A 22,051-nucleotide genomic window follows, 5' to 3' on the forward strand; every position below is an offset into this window, starting at 1 on the left:
AACCAAAAACACCGAGCAGGAAAAAACACACCAGCGGCTTCCTCTCAAACTTCATATTATAGTCAGGCTACATAAAACATTACCGCTGCAAAATCACCGTCTTTATGCTTGACGTTGTTTTTTTTTTTTTTTTTTTTTTTTTTTATCAGGCACAACATGTTTATGAGATCAAACTGTGTCAGGAGGGATACAGATTATGTAATAGGCCCAGGCATGTAAATCTACGTGCTTCCATAACAATAACTCGGATTATACTCCCATGGTTCCAGCCCCCTTCTTCCTCTGCTGCTTATTGGCTGTTCGTGTTGCCTTCCAGTGTCGTCGGAAATATCACCATTATTAGCTGAAGGACAACCTTAAAAAAGTGGCAAATACGACTGACACTGTGGTGATTTTCTATTAAAAGTATAAAACCTGAGTTTCATAACGGTGGACCTGGAAAGTGTGGAAGCCGTTTCAGCAGACAGTGAATTGCAAAAGTGGCGTGCATGGATTAAACACTAATTACACGCCTGATAATGATAATAAATGAGTAACTACATGCCGTTGATAATCGCTCATATAACACGACATTAATTTTAAAACAAGCCTTTTTTGGTATGCAGTTTGACCTCACTCAAATATGACATTATTTATTCATAAATGTAACAAATTAGCGACCTTTAGTTGGAGGTTACCTGAAGGCAGCACGCTTTCTGCCCCCACACACTCTCCCATCAAGCATTGCGACCATGACCAAGCTCACATATCAGGAATGACGCCCAGGAGGAATATAGAAATAATAACCCAAGCAGCCTCGGAATAAACCAGCACCAGCCGCCATTCATGTGGCTTCCATAACGCAGACAGGTATGTTCATGTTCATGTTCATGATCATTTCTCACGTGCATCAGACTCACGGGGGCTCTCAGTGGTGATGTTTTGTACAGAGGGCTGGTGTTAAAGTCATGATGCTTGCTGATGCAATCATCACTCTGACTATTACACCAATAAATACAGTGATCTTTGTAAATATATGTGTATATCTGATTGATGATTATTACTGCTGACTATAAGGCTGAATGTACATGCGGAGTGCTGATCAGTCTTTATCACATCTTGTGTACTGCACGTGTTTCTGTGTCAGGCTTTGTCAATTTCAGGGTTTGCACAGTATTGAAAAACCTGGGAAAGTCTGTAAGTTTGAAAATACAGTTTCCAGGCCCTGAAAAAGTCATGATTTTGTAGTAAAGTTTTGGGAACGTCATGGAAGTCTGACTAAATCAGCATCAGCTCTGTTGAAGACTAAGTGTTGTGTCTGTTGAGAGTAATTAGAAAGAAAACATAAAAGTGGGGAGGGGCATTGTGGTGGTGCTTCAGGGTTTCTGTTGAGTGTGATTATGCACACATAATCAGGAGCTTATCTTTCCTCAGCAAGTAAATACAGTCCACAGTTTTGATTGAATAAATGGCAAATTGTTAAGTCTTTGACTGGAATTACAAAATGATAAAAACTTGTGTACTTATTTCTGTCACTCATCTGTCCTAGAGAGGCTCAGAAATATAGATAGACCTTTACAACAGTAAAATTTCTAAAATAGATTTCCAGTGGCAAGTCTAAAAATAGTTTCTGTGGGTCATGGAAATAAAGATAAAACTGATGAGAAAGTCACTGACAAAAAGTGCATGAACCTTGGACTTTGCACATGACGTGTTCCTGATTTTTTTTTCCCTCTCAGACTGTGAGATCCTCAAGTAACCCTCTCTCATCGATCTCTATTTTGACTTGGAGCTGTGAATCTGTCTGAATCCACAGAATGTCTCATCGGATTAATGACGTCATGAAGCTCTGTTGTGAGTTATCTGCCAATCAGCAGATCAAGACCACAGTGAAGGGCTCGGGGAAGGGCGCCGCGGCGGCCGGGGGGCTGGCCTTCGCTGGGGGGCTGGTCGGAGGTCCCCTTGGGATTGCAGTGGGTGAGTCGAAACATGCGACATGAAAAATACAGTCCACTGTCACAGTTACAGACCTGACTGATCAGTGGCTGGACTGGAACACACACTGTACAGTGAGAACAAGAAAGACCCACCTTATCCATGTGTGCCACAAGTTCACAAACACACATAAATATCTGAAAATAATAACTAAAGAAATACATAATGACTCCAAGAGTGAGACTGAGGAAAAATTAGCAGTCGCGTAACTAATTTACATATTGTGCTGTCTTTTTTTTTTTTTTTTTTTTTTTAATATTAAATGAGGAGGCAAAGCGTCTAATCCATATTACTGGGCCTCTGTACCAGACTGAAAATTGTCTGTAAAAGGCTTAGTTACAAAGAAATTGTGAAAAGAAACGGGAATGAAATTGTTGAGAATTTTAAATACATGTGTACCAAACTGGAGTTTATTGACACTACTAGGCTAATACTACTGCTTCTTCTACTATTTCTTATAAAATGATAATAATGATGATGAAGTTTATTGATATAGCACTTTTAAACAACAGGATTTATGAAGTGCCTCACAAAGTAATGACAAAAGAGAGCAGGACACTGACAAAGGTGTACCGATAATGTGTCAGCATCCCACTAAAAACACATCAAGTAAACAGAGATTGAATAAGAACAGTAGCTAATATAATAATAACACTTAAATTAGTAGAATACATAATTTATACAAGGGTGGCGCAATAGCTCTATAAAAGGCTTTGATGTAAAAGTATGTTTTGATGATACTTAATGATATCAAATGTGTTTGACATCTTCAGAGTCTGAAACAGTGTGGCAGTACTGTGTAAGAGTTTCAGCTCAAGTTAGTAATGATTCTTTTTTTGTATACACAACTGGAACTGGGGCCCATAATTTCATGTAAACACAACAAAATTGGTTTGCACATTACGTCATCTGTGCAGGTGTTACTGAGGCCGAGGTTTTATTCCTGTATCTCCAGATGATGAACTGCATTTCACAAGTCGACACCCCTCTTTCTCCAACAGGTGGCGCTGTTGGGGGCCTCCTGGGCTGCTGGCTGACCAGCGGGCAGTTCAAACCTCTGCCTCAGATCATCATGGAGCTTCCTCCCCAGCAGCAGCAGAAGCTTTATGACGACATCATGGCCGTCCTGGGCGACATCCAGTGGACAGACGTGGCCCAGCTGACTGCGCTGGTGATGGGAAACGTGACGCTGAAGCAGCAGCTCACAGCCGCCCTGCTCGGCTACATCACCAAGGAGCTCCAGGCAGAGGTGCACTATGTGGATTAGTCCCTCCTGACAATTCAGGATATGTTGCTCAGAGGACCAAGTCCCCGGGAGCACGGTGTTTTTGCAAAGAACAAGAGATGTTTTTTGTGAAGGTACGGCCATTATATGATGGATTAACACACATTGCTGTGCTTGTATTCAAGAGGATTTATGGATTATGGAGCAGAGACTTTTGATTAAATGTGAAAACACGTATTTCAAAAGTGAACAGACACATCACAGTCCTGGTAACAGGTAATACTGTTGTGGATTAATTTACTATTTCAAATGGCTGTGCAACTGGATTAATTTATTGAGAGAGGTGTAATTTATCGACTGGATGAATTATTTATGTCCTTAATGGCACTGATAACCAGGTGTCTGGCTTTGAAAGTTACTACTGTGAATGAAGGTCTAGTGTGTGGTATTCAAGGCAGCTACCATGTAGCACTGTTTTTAATGGATACAATTTACAATCCTACTTAAATACCAATGCTAATGTACTGAGTCAGTGCCAAGTGTAAAGGCCAATCTTGATGTTGGTTGCTGATCAAGGAGTAGTTTATCTGCCAATATTAGGATTTACCAGCATCTGTGTCAATCCTCTCTTTATTCCAAAGCTTGAAATTGTGTTTCGATATTAAAAATGTTAAGTAAATGTTTGACCTTGTCTGATGTCTGTTTAATTAATGTTATGAATTGTTTTGTTAAGTACTAGAGTTTTGTTTTCCCCCACAAGAATCACCCTGCTCGTTAGGAGAAAGTGGGTGCATCTGTGATGTCCACTCCCAGCTGAAGGTCTTTGATTAATCAGCAGGGCTGGGAGGTTATATGAGGAGCAGTTGCTGCTCAGTTCATTTTTGGTTGTGAGTGTGTGAGAGTCAACACCATCAGTTGGCTCTCTTGGTATTTTGAAAGGATAAACCAGGCTTTTGTGTGGGGGGGTTTGTGTTTTGCCTTCTCCGGGTCCACTGACTTCCACTCTTTTCTTTTACTGGGTTGAATTTTTTAGTTCTTCTATCATTTTGATAGATTTAGTGGGTGGCAGGAAGGAGAAATAATCCCCTGCCACCTTTTTGAACCCAAGACCCAGTTTTTTTTTTTTTGTTTGTTTGTTTGTTTTTGTCACATGCAGTTTGTTAGTTTTCCCCATTAGCAACCTTTATTTCTCAAAGTTGTATTCTATGTGGGGGGGAAACGTAACATTAAGCACACTTTCTCTTATTCCTGGTCATCACATGCCCCAGCAAATCCCTACCGTCCCCTGAGTTTGGCCCCAAGTTCTCTCTAACATCATTTGCACAATATCCATTTTCACTTTATTATTAACTTTACATACCTATGAGCCCTGGCCACTAGTGACTTGCCCGTTTTAAAAATTCAGAACTTAATTTTGCGTCTCAGGTACAAGAGGCTTATTCAAAGACGTTTCCTCCAGCTCAAAAACATCTGAAGTCAGATTTTGCCTCTCCTGTGCTGATCTGGAAAAGGCACCCAGATAGTAAATTTGTCTTTATGTAATCACACATAGATGACTAACTTCAGCTGTCTGCAACTGGTGCAATACCCTGCAGACTTTTAATTAGCTGCCTGTAGTTAGAATAATTTTGCAAGAAGTTACTCTTCCTTTTTAAGCCTTAGGCCCAATTTACATCTCATAGCTTTTGGCCCCTTCTCCTGCTTCTCCTGTCTGACTCTCTCACAGCCTGAGGGAATCAGACAAGGCCCTTGTCATTGTAAAAAGATTTTTGCAGTAAGATCCCACATGCCTTGAAATGGGATGCTCAAGAAGCCTTTTATTTTGAAATGTGCTATATAAATAAAGTTGTTATGCTCAGACATGCTGTTTGTTTTTATGTTTGTTTTACTGTGTTAATCGTTTTAATGTTTGTTTTACTGTGTTGATTATTTTAATGTTTGTTTTACTGTGTTGATTGTTTTAATGTTATTTGTAAGGACTACAGATGGAAATTAGCTTTCTTGCTAAATCTGGTGCACTCATCGTTTTATTCCTTTGGATAGCTAATGAAAGTGCACACTGTCCTTTATAAATTGAATAAAAGAAATAAAATAAATAAAAAATAAATAAATAAAATAATGTGGGAATAACCGCTTCACCATTTGAGAGTGAAAAGAAATGATAACTAAACTTGAACAGTTTAAAATCATACTTTATTAGTAAATAGAGATTTTTCCCCCATTCACCTCACAGTTCTCAGACAGAGCCACTCATAAATACATACTACAGTGAAGGACTGAGGTAGAGCTCCTGGATCTAGCCCACCACGACTGTCTCCTCATCAGGGAATTCATAGTAGGGCACCTCCAGGTTGAGAGGGGCGGGTCCCTTTCTGATTCTGCCCGAAGCATCGTAGTGGGAGCCGTGGCAGGGACAGTAGTAGCCTCCGAAGTCTCCAGCGTTCGCAATGGGCACACAACCCAGATGGGTGCACACGCCGAGGACGATGACCCAGCTGGGGTTCACCACCCGGTCCTTGTCGTGCTGGGGGTCGCGGAGCTCTGCCATATTCACAGCCGCCTCCGTGGCGATTTCCTTCTCTGTGCGGTGGCGGACGAACAGGGGCTTTCCTCTCCACTTGAAGGTCATGTTTTTGCCCTCGGGGATGTCGCCCAGCTTGATTTCAATCTTAGATAAGGCCAGGACGTCAGCGGATGCGCTCATGGACGAGACGAACTGGGTGACCACGGTCTTGGCTGCATAGACGCCCACCACCGTGGTCGCTCCAGTGACCAGGTAGGAGAAGGCTCTCCTGGCCTCGCTGCTCTCCTGAGAAGACTTGTTCGGGTCCTGCACCTCTGGGCGGCGGTAGTCTGAAAAATCAGGAACCTTGATGTCTGTGTGGGCGAGGCGGATTCCTCCAGGAGCTGCAGATACGAGACATTGGAGGACACTGGTTAAAACAGCAACCCTAACCCAAACAGCAACCACTGAGGGGATAGGCGCTGGTCAACTGTATTTATTTAGTTAGTTTTTAGCCTCAAAAATCTCTTACGTAGTCAGATCTGCAGCAAAAAATATAGGTTTCATCTTACATTGAGAAAAAAAGCATTTTCCTTTTTGATGTGTGAAGTGGTAAGCGTCAAATGTTTTGCATTTTACTTGATAAATGACTAAAACAACAAGGATTATCAAAAATAGAATCAATTACCTTTCTGTTGACTGACTAATTGATTTACTAATCAGTAACACTTTATAACTCAGTATCAACTTTGTATAAACCTAACATTAACTGTTATAAAATGTAACATGCCATGCCATCCGTCCAACGGCCCATTATTCTGAAACCCCAATAATCCGAAAATAAAGTAGCATTGGACCGACTGTCCATTGTCCCAAAAACAAACACCTGTTGCTCCAAAAACACACACGCCAGAGTCCAGGAGTGCCGCTGTTATACAGAGGCATAATCGAATAATGAGCCTTCGGATCAATGGGCAGCCCTCATCATCGTCATCGACTGATAGTTGATAATAGGAAGAAGCTGTTTCTGACCACCAGGCTCAGAAACAGCTTCTTCCCTGCAGCTGTCAGACTGTTGAACTCGAGCCATGCTCTGTAGTCTCCCATCTCATTCTCTCTCTCTCCCTTCTCCTGCACAAATCAAATCACTTTCCACCATAAGTGCAATATTACTAACATGCCTGTCTAGCACTAAGCTAATTCTGCACTGACCAAGTCCAACAGTTCCATGAATCCCAGTCCCGGGCATCAGGTTCTGTGGCTTGGTCCATTCTATACCACACTGTCTATATTATATATACATATATATATATATATATATATATATATATATATATATATATATATATATACTGTTTATATTTACATAGGCTGTTTATATTTTTCTCTATATTTTTATATTTACTGCTTATATATATATATATATATTATATTTATTATTTATTTATTATATATATACTACTTACTTATATATAGGCTGTTTATTTATACTTATATATATATACTATTTATATTTTTATTTACATTTATATATACTGTTTATATATATATATATATATATATATATATATATATATATATATATATATATACTGTTATATATCTTATATTTTATATTTACACTTATATTTACACTTCTTTTTCTGGTCTTTTTTTCGGGGTTTTTTTTGGCTTACACCGGGACCTGAGTGCTAATTTCGTACCACTAGCATGTAAGTGTGAACTGGTATGACAATAAAGTTCCTTGAATCCTTGAATATTTACATCGGACGGGTTGACATGAAGTCCAATGACTGAGTTGTGTAACTCAAGTTAAGCAACACAAAGCCGAATATCGAGATTTAACAGGTCGAATAAAGTGTATTGACTAATCGTTTCGGCGATAATACTTAGTCGAACAACTACACGTCTTTGATGTGTCTTTTAACACAAATTATGCAACTGCCTCTCCTCCTTGTTTATAACAGTGACATAACCCGCGTCCCGTTACAACACCAGGGGTCCTTAGCCAACCACACAGAGCTGTTCATGCACATTATCCACTGCATTTACATAAACACAGTAAAGAAATAAAGATAAAAGTAAAGAAATCTTATATCTGAAAGTTGAGAGGTAGTCAGAGATTTAGGAAGCGTAAATTTGAAGCTACTAGCCAGTCAGACGGTCCGACATTACCGGCAGCGGGCACCGCATCCTTCACGGCTCCGGGGAACACCACGCCTTTCACCGCATGTTTGGTGCCCTGCAAGTACGGGGAAAAAGCCCCGCAACGGGCAGCAAGGGACATCATCTTAAAACCAAGTAAAGAGCCCTCCACTGAGGAGCTGGGGACACGCCGACCTTTCTTACGGAAAACCTGCGTGTGTCCGTCTGATGACCGGCGTTACTAGAAACTCGCTCCGCCTCGACATCGTTCCGCGTGAAGTCAGGCGGCTCAGCCAAAACGCCCACTCCCATATTCGTCACTATTGTGTGTTGTCATTTTATTTAAAAATATAAACGAAACATACATTCTTTCTTTATATGCATTTAAGCTCATGCATGGGTAAAACAGCGGAAATAATGCCCAGCTTTCAAATAACATCTCATTTTGTGCAGGCACTTATCCCAGTCAGACTTATGCAGGGGTCCTCGTGTTGTAAACAAAATAGGAAGTGTCTTCGCCAAAAAAAAGGAAAAAAAGCTAGGGACGAGCTACACGGTGCACAATGGTAACCTGATAAAATAAATAAATAAATAAAATACAATATAATAAAAATGAAAATACCCAAACGAAAGCTATTCCTTCTGATCATTTTCGCGTATGTGGCATTTTCACTCTACGCTGCGTACAACGTGTTCTTCAGCAGCAAAGTCATCTCCCGTGTGCACAGGGTGGTCAAGAAAGAGTCAGGTAACCCAGGCACCAAACAGCAGCCTTAGCTAGACTCTGTGAGCTGCACAAATACACACAAAAGGGTCGATGTTTTGTTTTTAGGGGAGGTATTTGCTCTTGCGCACGGACAGGAGGACGCTGTGTTGTGGTTTTTGCGCAGGTGGCGTGAGAGATGGCGGAGCCGCTGCCCCGTTTGTGGAGGATGAGGAGTGGAACCCGTGGGAGGACGAGCAGGTGGAGTACAACTCTGCCCTGCACAAGAAGAGAGAGGCCTTCAAGCAGCACCTGGACCGCATAGACAAGAACAAACCCAGGAGATACAAGGTGCAGATCTGGGGGAAGGCTGCCATAGGTGAGTCATGGTGCTCACTCACATTGATGTCAGGAGAGAAATCTACTGAAATACTGAGTGGAAAAAATATTTATTTATGTAGTGAAAATGACTCAAAATTGTCTTGGGGGTGGTTAAAAAAAACCCTGCACACCTCTGATCTAGACTGAGAAAATAACTGTGCCTAAGTGAGATAGATAGATGTACTTTTTTGATCTCAAACTGCAAAATTCTGGTCTTACAGCAGCAGGTTATCCAGACATTGCACAAGAAGTAGACTACTCAAAATATACCTATCCATACTGGGACGTAGAGCAGCAAGTACCAAAATAAATAAAGTGGACCAATACCAAGAATATAAGAAAAAACTTTTGCAGACCCTATAAAAGTGATTTAAAAAAGTAAAATATATGTATGGAATATCTATAGAGCTTTTACCTTTGGATCTTTGCATAGACTTTATGCATAATTAAGAGACTGCCCTGCTGAAGTGTCCTTGAGCAAGACACTCAGTCCCCTATCAATTTAAGGGTTGCTGCCCTTTAGCTGAAACTGTTGACATCCTGAAAACTGCAGTCTCTAACTGATAGAGGAGAATTGTGTTTTTATAGGGTGAACATTAACTTGACCATTGCCAGCCATTTTCAGTCTGGAAAAGGTCTTAAATAATATTTCATAATTAAAAAAAAAAAAAAAAAAAAAGCAATGTTGTGTATCTTCATGTGTAAAATTCACAATATGCATCTACAAAACTTTTTCTTGTCCAAATGTAAAAATGTGAGGAATCAGTTCATTTCAGTAGATTGACGCAGTTCAGTGTGTTCAGTAACACCAAAGGAAATCCACTGTTTTATTCATTCAGGTGAGTAACGATCAAATTAAACTGCATTTCACACATATCTTGATAGTTTCCTAATATTTCCCCCATGTCCTGGTTCTTCCATATTTTGTGCTAAAATCATAGAGGTGAAGTTACTCTCTCTTGCTTTAGACAGAGAGAAAACTTTAATTATCCCCACTGGGAAATTGCATGACTTTGTTTATCATTTTTGGAATGTTAAATTAGCTTCCAAATTCAAACATTTCCAAGTCCATTAGTTACCACATGTTATCAGCTGGGCTTTTCTTCCTTTTTTGCATTCCTCCTGTGCTTTTTTTTTTTTTTTTTTTTTTTTTGAGTAGCCCTCCAAACTGGGAGGCGATCTAGGATGGACTCAGTTACTACCTGCACCTGATCACACACCAACTATGTTAATACATGATGATGTTTTGCGATGGAAGCCTGGAAATCAAACGAGATACAATCAAATGTTACTACACACATCAACATTTTAACTCTTCTTTTCTCTACAGGGCTTTACCTTTGGGAACATATTCTGGAGGGGCCTCTCAACCCCACCGACAAGGTAGCACAATGGAGAGAGGGCGAGCTGCAGTCAGGGAAGATTGATTTCAGGTAACATGTCGTGGGTGGTTAAGTTAAACCTACACTTTTGCTTTGGGACTCTAATAAAACTGGTAGACAATTGAGCAACCACAGAATTCGAGAGGACCACCAATTTGACTCCGTATCGTCCTCGTTCTTTCTCGCTGCCTGCTCTTTAGTTTCTACACGGGTCCTGCTGTGGTCCAGGGCCACGTCCCCCTCGACATGAACAGCCTGGTCCTGGTCCTGAACGGCCGCGAGCAGCAGAAGATCTCGTACTCCACGCGCTGGCTGGAGCACGTCCACGCTCTGGTGCAGTCCCACACCGTGGCTCACGTGGGCGTGGTAATGCTGGGTAACGAGCACTGCAACAACGACTGGATCAGCCCCTACCTGAAGAGGAACGGCGGCTTCGTGGATCTGCTGTTTCTGGTGTACGACAGCCCCTGGGTCAACGACAAGGATGTCTTCCAGTGGCCGCTTGGCGTTGCCACGTATGTCATGTTTTAGCAGTAAACTCTAGTACACAACATGCCAACTGCTGTTTGAATGAATAATAGCGTCTTACACGTGGCTCTGTTTTTCCTCTGTTTGTGTTTTGTAGTTACAGACAGTTCCCCATGATCAGGGCCAACGCTCAGCTGATCACTTCCAGCAGACCATACCTCTGCAATTTCCTAGGAACTGTTTACAAAAACTCCTCCAGAGAAACACTCATGCAGGTTCTGAAACAGGCTAGCCTGGAGAAAGAGTGTATCACTAATGCCAGGGAGAAGTAAGTCACCACTCTGTCATTTTTCACGTGCGATCTTAGGAATATTAATTATATCAAGCCTTTTTCTTCATGGAGTCCTAGTCCTTTTTTAAGGGATGCATCAATATATCGGCTGATGATCCTTAAAAAGCAACATTTTAGTAGTCTGGTATTGTTTTATTGCCGCTACTTGGCCAGTTGTTTCTTAATATTTACTGCTTAATCAGGAACAGAATAAAACAAAAATGCTGTTTTTTTTTTTTAAACATATTTAACAGTTAAGATTACCTGTTTTGCATCTGCATATGTACTAAGATTCTCATGCATTTTGGCTTCTGTCAGTATTGATGGGAAAATGCCAGGTATCTGTTGGCCTCAAAATACTTACATACTTGGTTATATATATAGGTCATGTTGCATGGACACGTGGATTCTTTTTTTGGAATTGTGCTTAAATGGGTTTTGCATGACTATTATTCAGTGTCCTTAAATGTCCGTTTTCTGTGTGTCTTTTCCTCCGTCTTTGCCTCAGGTGGCTGCCTCAGGAGACGGCAGACAGTCTGAGACGCTATCAGACAGCTCTGGCTCAGAGCGAGCTCACTCTCTGCCCGGTGGGGGTCAACGCGGAGTGCTACCGCATCTATGAGGCCTGCGCTTACGGCTCTGTCCCCGTGGTGGAGGACGTGCAGACGCCCGGGACCTGCACGACCGGACCCAGCTCCCCGCTGCGTCTGCTCAAGGCCGCGGGCGCGCCCTTCATCTTCCTCAGTGACTGGAAGGAGCTGCCTGCCATCCTGGAGAAGGAGAGAGGGATGAGCCAGGAGCAGAGGGTGGACAGGAGGAGGAGGCTGCTGGAGTGGTACACCAGCTTCCGGCAGCAGATGAAGGAGCGGTTCACTGAGGTCATCGAGGAGACATTCTTTAAAAACGGATGACTGCGGTGGTTCATTAGCACACCCTAAAAAAAAAAAAAAAAAAAAAAGAAGCCAAATAGGGTAATCATTTCATTTATCGTGCGGTGCGTGGAGAAACGCGGTGGTATTGTGATCCTGTTCATGTTTAATGTCATATTCTTGTGCAGGTTATTTAAAAATATTTATGGTACGTAGGAGAGTTCAAAAGCTGTCACTACTGATCAGTAACATTTTTTGTAAAGTGCTTCATGAACTCTGAATTTTTTATTTGCCCATCTAAATATGTTTACAATTACAGAATGTTCAGGCAATCGGAGACGCCGCCTGCCTTGACATTTTAAAGTCCTTATATTATTTTAAATATGCATTTTGTACCTCTGTTTCTACATAGTTACTATATTAAATGCACTGGTCTTTAAGAAAGGATACCCCAAGGAAACACTATGATGGTACTGTTGGATTTTGGGGAGATAATTATGTGTTAGTGTAGGCACCAATCGAAAATAGTGTATATTTGGCATTGTGTAACGGACTGGAAAGGGAAGTTGCTGTAGCATGTGTTGCTGTGCTGAACAGGAAAAAAAAAATAGAAATGTCTGCTTGGTATCAGTTTTTCAATGTCGTGGTGCATGGATTTCCAAAATGTGCAATAAAATGGAGAAATGTTCTTAATAGTGACGAATGGACGTGGTCGTCGTGTCCCTCTATCCGCCTGCAGATGGCGCTGTGGCCATTCTCAGCTGCAAAAGCTTCAACGTTTGAGTTTCACCCAAATCGTCATGCATGAGTAAATATTTTGTAGCAAATAACACACTGTGTCGCCTTTTGTAATGTTTGTTTTCAAGATCATCAAATTTTGAGTTAAGGTGGATTTTGTTCATTTTGGAAAGTGAAATTCCTCATTTTTTCTTGAACGTAAAAACATGTAAAACGGTGCAGTGAGATTAAAGCTGACCTTGATGTGATCATGTTTGCTCCAACAAGAGGCATGCGTGTAATACCTTTAATAAAAGCTGCTGGATCTTGATTAATTAAATGATCTATTCTGTATGAAAGGCACTGGTGTGGTTCGGTGATGCATTTGAGTGTTGCACAGTTTCATAATCATTTGACGGGGGGGAAATGGGTGTTTACTTTGATATAATCTGGCACGCAAAGAAAAGTTTTTAAGTGCAACTTGCAGAAACCTGTTGTCGCACTGTGATGGTTTGTCTGCTCCAGGGCCGGAGGCTACACACGTAAAGGGGAAGAGAGGGGGGAAAAAAAAAAAAAAAAAAAAAAAACTCCTAGTGATTTGGGAATTAGAGTGTCAGTCCATTCGTGCCCACTGTGTGTGCTTGTGCCTCACCGATCCGATCCCTCCCTTTCCTTTCCTCTCCCTGTGAGGCTCCAGCTGCTGTGCTGCAGTCGGCCTACCCTGCCTGAGCCTGCTGCTGGGAGTGGGGGAGAAAAACGTCGAGGGAGAGCAAAAGGAAGAGTCCGGGTCCTAAACTAGGAGCCACCTACCGAAAAGCGCTACACACACGATCCAAGTCGACTTATGCGCCCCGGCTAGGTTGTTGGCACTACTTTGCGGCGCATTGGGGACCGCGGAAAGCCCTGGATACCTGGCACCGAGACACTCCAACTTGATTTTATGTGGTAGCTGTGCTGTTGCGCCGGGCCGACTGCCCTGATAGTTGAGTGGATCCATTGGTTGGAGCAGGATTGCGCATTGGCCCTGCTGTATCCAGCGCTGATCCCGTGGAAAGAAGAACAATGAAGGACTAAAAAAAAAAAAAGAAAAAAAAAAAACAGTTTCTCTTTGCACAAAAAAAAAAAACACCCGCGCTTGTTGCAAAGTTCAAAGCGCATAGAGCAAATTTCGTCCGCCGCTTTCAATCGCGTTCATTTTCGTCCTGTGTGGGATGCGCCGGATGTTATAGGATCCCGCTTGTTGACAAACAGTTTTGCAAGAAGTTTACCTCGAGCTCCGCACACGAGCAGGAAGAAAATGTCCACGCCGAGGTTCAAAAAGGATAAAGAGATCATCGCGGAGTACGAGAGCCAAGTCAAAGGTAAAAGCAGACACGAATGTTTCGCTGGGGGTTTTTGAATGCATGCTTGGACATTTCGCCAATAGGGGACACTGGGAAAGAGCCACGTTAGGACGAGGCTAATTAGTACTGCACGACCTGGATCGCATATCCAGTGATGTAGAGATGGATAAAAAAGCTGGGTAACATGACCTTCCAGTCGGTGATCACTATCAGGCGATCAAGCGCCACTATAAGCAAAACATCCCACCCCCTAACTTACATTAGTTTGTCATTACTCACGCTTTACGGGCCCACTCTGATTTATGTCAAAGCACTTTATGTCTGCCTATAAAGGTGGGCGAACTTTATTCCTTAAAATAAAAAGGTAATAACATCCCACTGAGAGGCATGGCTGGGGTTGTTTTGGAGGTGAAAGCCTATGAAATTTTAAGAGGGTCAGCAGCAGGCTCTGTTACTAATGTATAGGCCCACTATGGGTGCATTTCAGTATTTTCTGAAGTTGTATGTGCACTGTGTTAGGGAGTAAATGATCTCTTGCTTACACTGGAGTTGCATATCCCATCAAATTTCAGCGTGTGTCTGTTGAAACATATGTATTATTCTGGTGTCTTTACACTGTAATGTTGTCTTTGCTTTGCAACCTGTTACTGTCTGGGGCTTGGTGCCTGATTGGCAGCTTAGATATCACCATGCAGAGTAGATAACACTTTGTTGCCATGACTGTGCTGTGTTACCACGCTGATGAGAAGAGGAAGCGGGATGCATCAGATAGCACAGGTTCAACACAAGATCAGGACACCTGGAGCCAGTGTGGATTCAGTGTTGGGCTCAAGGGCACTTCGGCAGGGCTGACACAGACACTTCGGTATGCGTCCTCTGGTTTTAAGGTCCAGTCTTTCTCATCAGTGCACCACCCTTCTGCCCAGTTGAAGTTATGTGAGGGTTGCTGAACAGTAGGCACTAACTTAAATATTGTCACTTTGCCCTTGCTGAGGTGTGATCCCATGCTAGACTGTGGTTTATCACTGTGTTTCTGCCTCAGTATCGCAGCCACACACTCCCTCTAAAGCATAAAACTGCTGTTTGGCCTGATTTAGATAGGTGATTTACAGGCATCTTGATGATGCCACCCTAACTTATCTTGTCTCCTCTGTCTCCTTCAAGCCCCCTGCATGCAGAGCAGCCGTAGTTTATTCCCAGACAGACCAGCACAGGAAAGAGAGGCAGTTGCTGCTCCGGGGTAACCATGGGGATTTGGCCCTCAGCCAAGGAGCTCTGTTCTTCGGTGCCGTTAGCATGCTGAAATACCACCTATTCATGTCCCCGTGTCCAACCTTAAATCCACAGCAAAGGGGGAGGGGGCAGGGTGGGTGTTATTTAGACATAGGAGCACTGCTGCTTGAGGAATTGCAAGATTGCATTTGATTGAGCAGAAGCTCTCATTTGCAAGGAATGCTCAGCCCCTTTTCTTCCCCCCTGTGAGGATGACTAAGAGCTTTCAGCCTATAATAGAAGATGATGCGCGGTCATAGGGGATGCTGAACACGAGATGACGAAGGCTCCCATTTGTCATGCAAAAACCCAGTGGGGTAATAACAGCGACCTGATGCAACCGAGCTGTTTCTAGAACTCATATATGGACCACTGGAGCCTGAGTAAATTAATTCAGAGTTGTACTATTTTGCTTTAAGTTGCATGATTAATTTCTGAGGCGAATGCATGAGGCTTGCCATGTATTCTAATATTACTCTGTGGATATTTTTTAAAACAAAGGTCAACATCATAAATAGCGCCTTATTGTTTGCATAAAGTACCGTACTTGTTTGTTTTGCATTGCAAATAACCTTTGAGTATTCAGTTTGCGAGCTGTTTGATTGCTTATCATTCAAATATATTTTGCAGACGTTGAAATTTCTGAGGGAATGTTTGGGTGAAAGGTCAAAAAGTAACTTTTTTTTTTGTTAAATCCTTTGGAAACATTGCCAGAATAGTATATTGCTACCGTCATAATTTGTACACAAAATCCTCTGCAGTTGCATTCACAGTAATCCTGACCCTTGAGAGAAATTATGTTGCAAATTTCCAGACTCAGCAAATACAGCATTATTATCTCCAGGGAAGTTATTATGGTTGTGCTTATTCTTAGTCATAACAGTTTGCTGGGTCTTCAGTAACTCTCATGACTCTTCATGGCTAACCAATCTCTTGGAATTACAGCTACTGTTTAATGTAGGTCATGACTAGCTAGTACTGGAAGAAAATACTTAGATTCAACATTAAGTATTAAGTTATAGAATAGCTCCAGGTCCTTTAGTTGTAAAGCCTTTTTTCCCTTTTTTATGTTAAAGAAGTTAAGCTCAGGAGTTTTGGGTGATAATGAGGTGAATGCTGTCTGCAGTGCTGCTGCAATAGCCAGAGGCAGATTCTGTTGTGCAGACATTGATTACTCAAGAAGAAGAACAACAAGCAGCCTAGAAAACAGCTGGAGAGCATGTTTGATCTTTTGGTTCACAGTCAGTCTCAAAACTGGAAAACCGGTCTGTTTTTTTTTTTTTTTTTAAGAATTATTTTTCTGTGCGGTCAAATATCTGGGGGCAAGTTTCGGTTTATCTAGCGTTAGCCTACTGATCTGCAGCTTGAAGCCTTAAGTCTGTATTCCGACGACGGACAGGGTTATTGGGTTCATCGCCATAAGCCACTAGCCACTACCCTCTGATTATCTAATGTCATGTGTGGCATATACTCCAGCAATTGCAATTTAACTGAGAAATCATGAATCATTATTTATTCCTGTGCTCTTAAAGTGTTCTGCCAACTTCCGAGAGCAACGGTATGCAGAGTGTGATAGTTACTCATGTCAGTGGGTGTGAGGTATCTAAATGATTCCTCTGTGTCTGCTCTGTAGTTTTTTTTTTTATGGTGACTGTTTAGCAGCTTCCCTACGATGGCTGACACTACTATTCTTAGTCAAAGCACAATCTGTCGTTCAGCTGACACTCATTCCTCAAGCATCCTAAAACAGAGTCTTTTTTTTTTAACTCCTCCACAGATGGATGCCTTTTTGACCATTCAAGATTAAAATACATTTTTTCTTCAATTGAAACGTTCTGTAGCATGATGCTTTGATTTTTTTTTTTGACTCCTGCCTCGATGGTTTCATCACGTTTCAACTTGTTTTGGAAAGACGAGAAAACAGCTGAGCGAAAAACACTGTGAAATTCATTTGAGCTTCATAGCACACATCAGACAGAGTCGGTTTAAATCATTTTAAGCAGGCTAGAGGAAGGTTGTGGGAGCATTGGCATTCCGTCCGTGCCTCTGTTTCTTTGGACTGGTGGAACTGAGCATAGCAACACTCCTTTTGTTTTCTCTCGGGCAAAGTGTTGGTTTGATGTCAGACTGCGGCTTGCTGTTTGTGGCCTGGAGGTCACGACTCAGGTGGCTGGACCCCTTGAGCCTCTGACAGGGGTGCCCTCCCAAATCATTGTAAAGGCTTCCCCCTTTGACCTGCCTGCACTACCTTTTGAAATTGGAGTCCTGCCTCTTTGCATTCTCAATGCAAATGGCCCGGCCATATTTGTAAGCAGGGAGATGAAAGGGCGAAAACAGCGCAGAGTTAGTGTGGCCTTGATTATCTTGCAGGCTGATTGGATTTGTATTGTGCTCAACAATCATTGGTTTGTTTAACTTAGTAACATTAGGAATCTATGCTGTCCAACTGCCTGGCAGAAGATGAATATATAAGATGAAAAGATATTAGATGATTGCCGGTTCATGACACATGCATGAGCAGTAATGAGGTCAAACCTTGAATTTTGCTATAAATCTGTCGTTGTTTGCTGTTTTTGTGCAGCAAAATCCACTGTGTATAGAGACTTGAGCATGTGGTGATGCGGAGAGTATTGTGTACTCAAGCTGCTTGCTCTTTATTTAGACACGCTTCAGCTGTACCTGTGGCTCATCTTGCTGAAAAGACCATTTTAGATGATAAAAAAAAAAAAAAAAAAACACTGGGAGTACTTTGGTTTGTATTACCAAATCGTCTTCCTACTGGATGACGTTCTGATATTCACATGCAGAGTGCCTTCACGAAATATTGACTATAAAATTAGTCCTTTGCTATTTCCAGTAGTTCAATTTCAATTAGCAACACATTTTCTACATTAAATAAAATACAGTTTACAATCCAGCCTCGTTATATTCAGAAGTTTAAGAGTGAATGTAGGTAGGTCAAAGTTTACCACAGGCACCTGTCTTCATGATTGCACGGTGGTTTGTGTGTTAGGAGGCCCCCTGAGCATGCCGTGTAATAATAACACTTTTATTTGTAATATCAGCCTGTGTTCATGACTCATGCTGATCCTGCAGAGGATTTTATGTAAAAACATCTGTTTCTGGGGGCCTTTTATTGTGAAACTGAACAAAAAAAAGATCTGCAATAATGCGCAAGGTTATGAGAAGCATTGAAATTCAGTGGTGTGTGACATTGTCTTCTGGTTCATATGCTCTGCAGTGGAGTGAAATGATGCAACTGATGCACATTTATTGTGGTAAATCACATCCAGCCTCACAACCATGGGTGGTGTAGTGTAATACTTTTACTTTGTAACACAGCTGCAGTCATTTTTTACATTGATACCTTGCAATATCCTTTTAAGAAAAAGCTGAATGGCGCTAACGATTGGGTCCGAGTCGATCTTGAAGCAAACTGACATTGAGGATGAAAGAGAGAGCAGCTGTCACTGACCTCCTGGGTCCTAATGTCACCTCTGTCTCCCCTGTTAGTAAATATTGTCATTTGTGCGTTGGGGAGAGTGAGGGGAGCTGCAGCCAGCTGTCACTGCTGCCACCTGACTTGCTGTTATGTGACGCAAAAATTTTGCCCCATTAACACGGAGCTGGGGCTACATGATCTAATGCTGCTCTCTGCATGTTCACTAATCCAGAAATGTGTTAGGAAAGATAGGATAGAGAGAGAGATAGATAGAAAGAAAGAGAGAGAGAGAGAGAGAAAGCACACTGGCCACCCATGATGCACAAAGGTGAATAACAACATGTCACTGACTATCAGCTGGAATAATGAACTGGAAAAAAGGCTTTAATCTACTTCCCCTTCACTCCATTTTTAAATGAGTTTTACGCTCCCTTATCTTTCTTGCCTCTGCTCATTAATTAATCCCTAACCAGCTTTAATTTGGAATAATGCAAACTTGAATTATGTACAGAGTTTACAGTGTTTTGGCAGTGGCCTAGGGACTCAAAGTGTTTCACCGTTATCGTGGCAGTTGAGATGCAGCTAAGGTTGCTCAGGTCCTTGTGTGTGTGTGTGTGTGTGTGTGTGTGTGGCTCTCTGGCTGACTGACTTCTCAGAGGTGTTGGTGGAGGTCAGAGGTTGAAAGACTCTAATGGAATCCTAACGCCTCCCGGAGCACATCTTCAGAGCATCCCACACCCATTCACACACCTACCATCTGCTCTTATAGCCCCTCCTGTTGTGTGTGTGTGTGTGTGTGTGTGTGTGTGTGTGTGTGTGTCTATGCTGCCCTGCAGTGCATTTTCACTTGGTGGTATGGAATTGGGTGTGGTGGTGTTGTGTGCTTGTGCATGAGCGTGTATGTGCATGGGTGGCTGAATGGTTATTGACAGCACCATCTGTGGCCACTCACCCTTTTTGCTGTTTTAATAAACTCAGCTGAGCACCAACAACGCTTCACTCCCCCTGCTGTGCTTTTTACTCAGTCCATAAAGGCCACCAGGACTTTTTGCAGCCCCCTCCTCCCCCACAAACTCCAGCCCAACCCCTACGCCTGACCCCTTATCCCCAAACCAAACAATAAGACTGTAATTCAAGTGGTGCTGTTGCAGCGGGGGGATCGGAAAACAATTGAAGAAAGAGAGGAACTCCAGTCTGTTGTCTTCGGTTGCAACTGACACTGGCTAATTCATTTCCCCCCCAGAAAGACTCAAATTAGACCCACCACGCTGTGATGCTGACTGAGGTTCTTCTACCAGTGAATGAGTCATACAAAGACTGAGCAGTGAATGTACCATTCTGTTGGCTGGGTTGCTGCACATGCAGCGTTCTGGCACCGATTCCCCCCTCTCTTTCTCCGTTGGTGGTGTCGGGCATGGAGAAGGATCCCTGGGCGGGACCGGAGAGGCTGGTAATGAGCTGGATGGGATTCAACGTTTAGCTGAACCGCCTTAGCCAGTGCTGATATGAGATACAGGGTGTTAATGAAATTGGACCATACTGAGAAAAGTAAGACCACAAAAAAATAATAAAACCGAGGCTTGCAGGGCATTGGTGCGATTTTTTTCCCCCACTTTTCTGGAGTCTTTCATTCCTTTGAATCACTGCTGGGACCCAGCAGATGGACAGACAGGCAGACAGACTGGCAGACAGGCACAGTTTGACCATCAGGCAAACTCTGCTGCCTGCCACCCAGTAGGGCTGGATTAGGTGTAAATCTTTGCGGAAGGAGATTGGGGGATGGGAGGGGGCGGCATGAGGTCAGTGCAGGAATAAGTGAAGCTGAGGGTCATGAGATCTGACTTGGTTGACTTGTTTTAATCTGCGTCTCTGTGTGTTCAGCCGATTCATCTGCCGGAGGTAAGCTGTTTATGTGTTTAGCGGTGGCGAAAGCTTTTTAGGACGAGTGTAAACATCCCATAAGTCAAGTCTCTTGCCGGTTCTTATTTCCTGCATTTGCTTGAACAATGTGACATCTGCCACGTTGGCTTCCTCCTTTCTATTTCTAAACCCTGGCTGACCACGGCAATCTGTCCACAAGCTGTTGCTCTGCTGCTCGGCTCAGGTACTCCACTCCTGTGTTGTATCAGGCCTCTGGGAACAAAGGCGGAGCTGCACGCAGTCCCTGGCCCCCCATCTACTTTTGCTGGCAAGGCCTCACCGTGATCAAGGTGTTTGCACAGCTCCACATGGTTGCGTTTAGTTCACTTACTGTGGATTCATGAATAGGTAAAACGTTTTGTCTTGAAACAACTCTCAGCCCCCCGTCCTGCTCAGCGAAAGAGCCATGTGAGCTACTGAGTCATGAAGTCATCAGATCAATTACCGATGTGAGGAGAGTGTTAAGTGGATGTCGCCGCAATGAGAGGACGGGATGATGTCTTCTTGACAAATGGGTTCCTTTTAGCTCCAAATTGAGAGAGTAAATGGCGCTTCCCCTCTATTCCAGCTTTTACTTAAATGAGACAAGACACAGCACATTTTGACTTCCCTTTCATTAAAAGTTTTAGTGAAGTTCGTGTCTCCCCTATAAGGTGTAATGAACAGCTCGTAGTACCCTAACATGTTCTATATCTTCTGCAGCAACAACAATAGGGATGAAGTTCTGTGTTGGATGATTTTAAGGCTCTTCATATGTGAACTTCCTCCTGCCTCCACCTGGCAGCCTTCCCAGCTTGCCTGAAATAATGCAGTTCCAAACAATCAAATGTTTGGCAGGGGCGACAACCCAGCGGCGTTTATTGTGCTGACAAGTCAGGCCTTGTCTGCATTCATCAAGTGGCTGTTCATATTTCCTGTACCTGTCACAGATAAGCCAAATTAGAATACACTCACCCAGAGACATGCTGAGTTGCTGAAAACGTGTCTAGTCCTCATACCAATTCCAGCTGGACACTGAAAGTTAAAACAAGTGGTTTTATCCTGGTGAAGCATGAAATGCAGTTTACACCAAGTGTGAAGCCCCCGCATTAAGTCTCACATAATCTCTCTCGAGCCAGCGTCTCCTTTTCCACAATCTTCAAATGCTCCGGAGAAAATCTGTATCGCAGCCCATTAAAATCGGAGAGCTAGACACAACCGGAAGCTGCCATCCTCTAGTGGGAGAGCTCTTCACATGCAAAGCTGTTTTCACAACACATGACGCCGTGTTCATACAAGTGTCTTCCCCTCGGAAACAAAACCAAGGCAGGGTGCACATCTAGCTACCTGGCATTACCTTGGCCTCAAGAAGTGGCTTCCATTTGGACTTTTTTTAT

General features: G+C 42.7%; 4 protein-coding genes across 6 annotated transcripts in view; 3 read left to right on the plus strand and 1 right to left on the minus strand.

Moving 5' to 3' along the window:
* The first annotated feature begins 710 nt into the window (after window positions 1–710).
* On the plus strand, window positions 711–3,946 carry LOC115360105 (protein C19orf12 homolog). 2 transcript variants are annotated; one of them, XM_030052743.1, is made up of 3 exons: window positions 711–849; window positions 1,719–1,956; window positions 2,976–3,946. In XM_030052743.1, the coding sequence occupies exons 2-3, from the start codon at window positions 1,797–1,799 to the stop codon at window positions 3,239–3,241; spliced, it is 426 nt and encodes a 141-aa protein (XP_029908603.1). In that variant the 5' UTR covers window positions 711–849; window positions 1,719–1,796; the 3' UTR covers window positions 3,242–3,946. The 2 variants fall into 2 exon arrangements, with proteins under 2 accessions (XP_029908603.1, XP_029908604.1); XM_030052744.1 differs by having other exon boundaries at window positions 1,796–1,956; window positions 2,976–3,945.
* Window positions 3,947–5,373: 1,427 nt separating this feature from the next.
* On the minus strand, window positions 5,374–8,094 carry LOC115361276 (cytochrome b-c1 complex subunit Rieske, mitochondrial-like). The gene is made up of 2 exons (XM_030054663.1): window positions 7,878–8,094; window positions 5,374–6,106 (listed from the first exon to the last, which is right to left on the minus strand). Exons 1-2 carry the CDS (start codon window positions 7,990–7,992, stop codon window positions 5,496–5,498), a joined length of 726 nt encoding a protein of 241 aa, XP_029910523.1. The 5' UTR covers window positions 7,993–8,094; the 3' UTR covers window positions 5,374–5,495.
* A 296-nt stretch (window positions 8,095–8,390) lies between these two features.
* Window positions 8,391–13,053, plus strand: rxylt1 (ribitol xylosyltransferase 1). Its single transcript, XM_030053204.1, has 6 exons — window positions 8,391–8,595; window positions 8,738–8,929; window positions 10,262–10,364; window positions 10,514–10,828; window positions 10,939–11,109; window positions 11,621–13,053. The coding sequence occupies exons 1-6, from the start codon at window positions 8,460–8,462 to the stop codon at window positions 12,021–12,023; spliced, it is 1,320 nt and encodes a 439-aa protein (XP_029909064.1). The 5' UTR covers window positions 8,391–8,459; the 3' UTR covers window positions 12,024–13,053.
* A 135-nt stretch (window positions 13,054–13,188) lies between these two features.
* srgap1a (SLIT-ROBO Rho GTPase activating protein 1a) overlaps window positions 13,189–22,051 on the plus strand; it is a 95,027-nt gene continuing 86,164 nt past the window's right edge. The window contains exon 1 of one of the 2 annotated variants that reach the window (XM_030053202.1): window positions 13,189–14,059. In XM_030053202.1, coding sequence (XP_029909062.1) covers window positions 13,996–14,059 — 64 coding nt within the window. In that variant the 5' untranslated portion in view covers window positions 13,189–13,995. The remainder of the gene's footprint in view (window positions 14,060–22,051) is intronic. The other variant, XM_030053203.1, reaches the window with a different exon arrangement.

The sequence above is a fragment of the Myripristis murdjan genome, chromosome 6, assembly GCF_902150065.1.
Source record: "Myripristis murdjan chromosome 6, fMyrMur1.1, whole genome shotgun sequence".
NCBI classification, from domain to species: domain Eukaryota; kingdom Metazoa; phylum Chordata; class Actinopteri; order Holocentriformes; family Holocentridae; genus Myripristis; species Myripristis murdjan.

Bases quoted from the DNA above. Each gene is read 5' to 3' on its own strand.
- LOC115360105 (XM_030052743.1), top strand. From the start codon at position 1,797: ATGTCTCATCGGATTAATGACGTCATGAAGCTCTGTTGTGAGTTATCT. The intron at 1,957-2,975 runs GTGAGTCGAAAC...TTTCTCCAACAG, and splicing joins TCCCCTTGGGATTGCAGTGG to GTGGCGCTGTTGGGGGCCTC.
- LOC115361276 (XM_030054663.1), bottom strand. From the start codon at position 7,992: ATGATGTCCCTTGCTGCCCGTTGCGGGGCTTTTTCCCCGTACTTGCAG. The intron at 6,107-7,877 runs GTAATGTCGGAC...TCGTATCTGCAG, and splicing joins GGATGCGGTGCCCGCTGCCG to CTCCTGGAGGAATCCGCCTC.
- rxylt1 (XM_030053204.1), top strand. From the start codon at position 8,460: ATGAAAATACCCAAACGAAAGCTATTCCTTCTGATCATTTTCGCGTAT. The intron at 10,365-10,513 runs GTAACATGTCGT...CCTGCTCTTTAG, and splicing joins TCAGGGAAGATTGATTTCAG to TTTCTACACGGGTCCTGCTG. The intron at 11,110-11,620 runs GTAAGTCACCAC...TCTTTGCCTCAG, and splicing joins ATCACTAATGCCAGGGAGAA to GTGGCTGCCTCAGGAGACGG.